A 3,943-nucleotide genomic window follows, 5' to 3' on the forward strand; every position below is an offset into this window, starting at 1 on the left:
AATAAAAAAAATATAAATAAGCAAAAAAATTTTAAATATAAAATATTAAAATTTATTCATTAAATAGGAAAACACTTCAATTTTTCTTATTGCTTGCTTAATAAATTTATATATTATCAACATAATTTGTTGTATTATTTGTGCTAATTATCTTTTGTATCCTTAAATATTGCACTACTTTTATTGCAAAAATAAATGGCTTTGTCGTTTATTAATTAAGTATTAAGAATATATTTCTGCGAAGATGTAATTGCTTTTTTATTATTAGTAATTTATCTAAATACACGTCGTCTTAATTAAAGAGAAATACCAAAAATATATGTTTAAATTAAATTGATTTACAACAATCTATCGGAATTCTTTTTAAATGCTTTGTGTGTCGTTACCAATCTCTCCCCGCTCAAGCATTCTATAAGCGCTGCGATCGTATATATAAGCCCCTGAATATCGATACAGGGTTAGTATAGGAATAATAATCGACACGCTTTATTTTTCTGTGTGTCCGGTCATAAGGAAGAAATTTATTTGTGGCTGAAAATTCAGTTTTAATCGCAAATAAATTCGCAAATATGGTTCGCATTTTTATAGTGCTGGTCGCGATGATTTTTGTGATGATCGATGCACGTTTGACGAGGTAAGTGCATATTGCACTGCATTATATAATATGATAAATATTGAGATTATAGATATGGTTCTTTTTTTCGTAATTGCAACTGATTTTTTGAATTTGAAGCGAAGCTTGTGTGAACGCAATTAACGTTTCAATAACGATTCGTTGAAATTATTTTACAAAAATGTATTTTTATTTATTAGTAAAAAGATGAAGACATAAAATGTTATAGAAAAAGTTATTCTTTGTGAATTCGCAAAATTTGTCTGTCTATCTTATAGTTTTGGTCTACATTTTATTGTCGTTTATGTACATGGTATTATAATTCGAGATCAAAACACTTAAGTTATTTTTTCACGTGTAAGGAAATAAACACAATCAGTACCAATGCGTTGTTTTGTACTGTTTGTTTAGTCAGTGTGTTTGCCCTGCGTATATATTTTGCTTTTAGAATATTATTTTATTTGGAGAATATTATTTTATTTATTTTCTTATGCCAGATTTCATGCAATACGTTTTTGTTCTAAAAATCAAAGTCTTTTAAGTTATAATAATTTTATTTTATATATGTATATAATTTTGAGCCATAAAGTAAATATTATTTCAAATATATATAAAATGCATAAAACGCATAAAATATAATCTAAAAAAATCGCGGAGATAATAAATGTTTCTGATATAACTAATGCATAAAATATTTATATTGTGTAAAATATGTAAAATAAAACTGAATGTTCTTTATGTTATTTCAAGGATTTTATTACACAAGATGGATTCTATTCGATTCGCTTTAAAGAAGCTTCACTTTACCAGTGACGTTCCATTATTACCTTCGATTATACACACGTTACCTTTATGTAAATATGTAGATGCTCAATATTATGGTATTATTACTATCGGAACTCCGCCGCAGACATTTAAAGTAGTGTTTGATACTGGTGTCTCAAGTCTTTGGGTATTATCCAAAACGTGCTACGATACAAGAATTGGTTGCTGTAAGTAATTTATTAATATACAGGGTGTCTGATATAAAGTGTCACACTGAAAATATACGAGTAGATCGTATTATTTAGAGACAATTTTCCCTCAGCAAATATTAAAAAAATTTTTTTATTTTTAAAATCTCTCTATTGCAATAATTTCTGATATTACTTTCTATTTTTTACAGATATGCGGAAGCTATATGAAAATGGAATATCAGGTAGAAATCCATACTATAAGGAGATTTTAATTCCATATGGCTGTGGCTGGATATATGGATTTATATCTAATGATGTAGTTAATGTAAGTAATCATTAAACAAATAGGCCAATTTAATCAACTACAATCGTAGTTTATTAACATTTTTCAAGTATTTTTATACACTGCCATTCTCGTGATATTTTATCATTAATATTCCAATTTATTTCTAGATTGGCAGTCTTAAGGTTCAAAAGCAAAAATTTGCGGAAGTATACCACGAGCAAAGCAAGTTGTTAAAATTTGCACAATTTGATGGTATTTTGGGCCTAGGTTTTAAAATGACAGACAACAACGAAGTAACATCTGTGTTCCAAAATGCAATGAAACAAGAGCTTGTGTCATTAGAAGTTTTCAGCATTTATATAAATAAGTATGAATTTTCTTTTCATGAATTGCGTATGTCTAAAAATTAATGAAAAATTAGCAATCTGCGCAGAAATCCTTGGACGACAATCGGTGGTGTAATAATATTGGGTGGTGCCGATCGCAGTTATTACAAAGGCGAGCTGACGTATATTCATGCTACTAAGAAAGGATTCTGGGAATTTACTATGAATGAGTGTGTTATTTTCTAAATTATTCTCATAATCATAGTTACAACAAACTGTTAATATTATTATTGTGCTGTAGGGTCGAAGTACATCACCTGGACAATGACAAGATGCGCACTGTTACCATGAGCGCGTTGGGGTACTATGAAGCTGTCGTTGATGCAAGTACCTCATTATTATATGGACCAAGTATGAATATCTCATTTATTAACAAACTTATTGGAGCTAATCCCGTTGGTGGAGAATATAGAGTAAGTAAACAATTATACTTTTCACAATGACATAGCTTTCTGTAGAAAAATTATAAAAAGTTACTAAAATATAAATTGATATTTATGTTGTGAGTTGCTATTTCTTAATTTGATATTCTCTTTTGTTTAAAGATAAGCTGCGGCAAGATAGGCTCTGCTGAAATGCCAGTAATCAGTTTTATTATAAGTGGTAGAGTGTTCAATATTACTAGTTGGGATTATATCTTACAGGTAAATATTATAGATTTTATAATATATTTAAACCTAGAAATTATTGTCGAATCGACGTTGATTTGACAATTATTTCTGGCTAGGAAATTATTTAAATTTAGAAAACTTACATTTTTTGTGTGTGCTTCAATCTATACAGACATCAACTCCTGATCAAACGGTGTGTATAAGCGGTTTTGTATCGTCTAATACTGCTGATACTTGGATTCTAGGTGATATATTTCTTGGCTGTTATTATACTGTGTTTGATTTTAAGCATGACCAAATAGGATTTGCCGAAGCAAAAAGATTGTTGATTCCTAGTATCTAAAATTATATAATAAAACATAGCAAATGATAACTTCGCGATTAATTTAGTAACTTTTTTTAGTTTTTTAATGTATATTAACTAGTCCTTTTTATTTATAGTTTTATGATATATTGTTATAAACGAATTTATTCGTTTTGGAGAATTAAAATATGGATATATATGGAAAATATTTAGTATTAATAATTTGATACATTTTCTTTAAATACACGATCTGTATTGTTATATTTTTGAATACAAATAAATTTTTTAAAATTTATTTTTTCATTTTTACACACACACACACACACACATATATATATATATATATATATATATATATTAATTATTAATATATATATATATATATATATATATAAATTTTAATATATTATATTAATATTATAAGGAAAATGGTCTTTCGAAGATATCTATAATTTTTTAAATAAAATATTTTTCTGTGATATTTTCTAAAATATACATTTTATCCCAGGTAACAAGAGCTGAGGTCAAAGTGACATTTTGATGTTTATGATGTCAGCTTGGTACCTGAGATATGATAAAAATATACATAACACGGATTATTAAGTTTTATACAGTTTTTTGCTAAAAATTGGTATATTAAATATTATTCTACAATTAACATAACAACATAACTGTTCACAGACCATAATGATCATAAGATACTCGTATTTTATAAAAACGATTGACATTATATCAATATAGAAATTCATCGCGCTTATTGAATAACGAAGACGGAACTAAACTGATT

The 3,943-nt window shown here is 27.1% G+C and overlaps 1 protein-coding gene across 2 annotated transcripts; it reads left to right on the forward strand.

Annotated features, from left to right (window-relative positions):
- Nucleotides 1–462: 462 nt before the first annotated feature.
- LOC114942406 (lysosomal aspartic protease-like) lies at nucleotides 463–3,451 on the forward strand. 2 transcript variants are annotated; one of them, XM_029317754.2, is made up of 8 exons: nucleotides 463–634; nucleotides 1,364–1,605; nucleotides 1,779–1,894; nucleotides 2,023–2,222; nucleotides 2,277–2,411; nucleotides 2,483–2,654; nucleotides 2,787–2,885; nucleotides 3,025–3,451. In XM_029317754.2, exons 1-8 carry the CDS (start codon nucleotides 570–572, stop codon nucleotides 3,193–3,195), a joined length of 1,200 nt encoding a protein of 399 aa, XP_029173587.2. In that variant the 5' UTR covers nucleotides 463–569; the 3' UTR covers nucleotides 3,196–3,451. The 2 variants fall into 2 exon arrangements, with proteins under 2 accessions (XP_029173587.2, XP_029173597.2); XM_029317764.2 differs by having other exon boundaries at nucleotides 2,289–2,411.
- Nucleotides 3,452–3,943: the final 492 nt, after the last annotated feature.

The sequence above is a fragment of the Nylanderia fulva genome, unplaced genomic scaffold, assembly GCF_048542155.1.
Source record: "Nylanderia fulva isolate GAGA-0341 unplaced genomic scaffold, ASM4854215v1 Scaffold6, whole genome shotgun sequence".
In the NCBI taxonomy this organism is placed as follows: Eukaryota; Metazoa; Arthropoda; class Insecta; order Hymenoptera; family Formicidae; genus Nylanderia; species Nylanderia fulva.

Excerpts from the sequence above, each read along its gene's own strand:
- LOC114942406 (XM_029317754.2), top strand. The coding sequence starts at position 570 with ATGGTTCGCATTTTTATAGTGCTGGTCGCGATGATTTTTGTGATGATC. Across the intron at positions 2,223-2,276 it reads TTCAGCATTTATATAAATAA|CAATCTGCGCAGAAATCCTT; the intron begins GTATGAATTTTC and ends ATGAAAAATTAG. Across the intron at positions 2,655-2,786 it reads CCGTTGGTGGAGAATATAGA|ATAAGCTGCGGCAAGATAGG; the intron begins GTAAGTAAACAA and ends TTTTGTTTAAAG.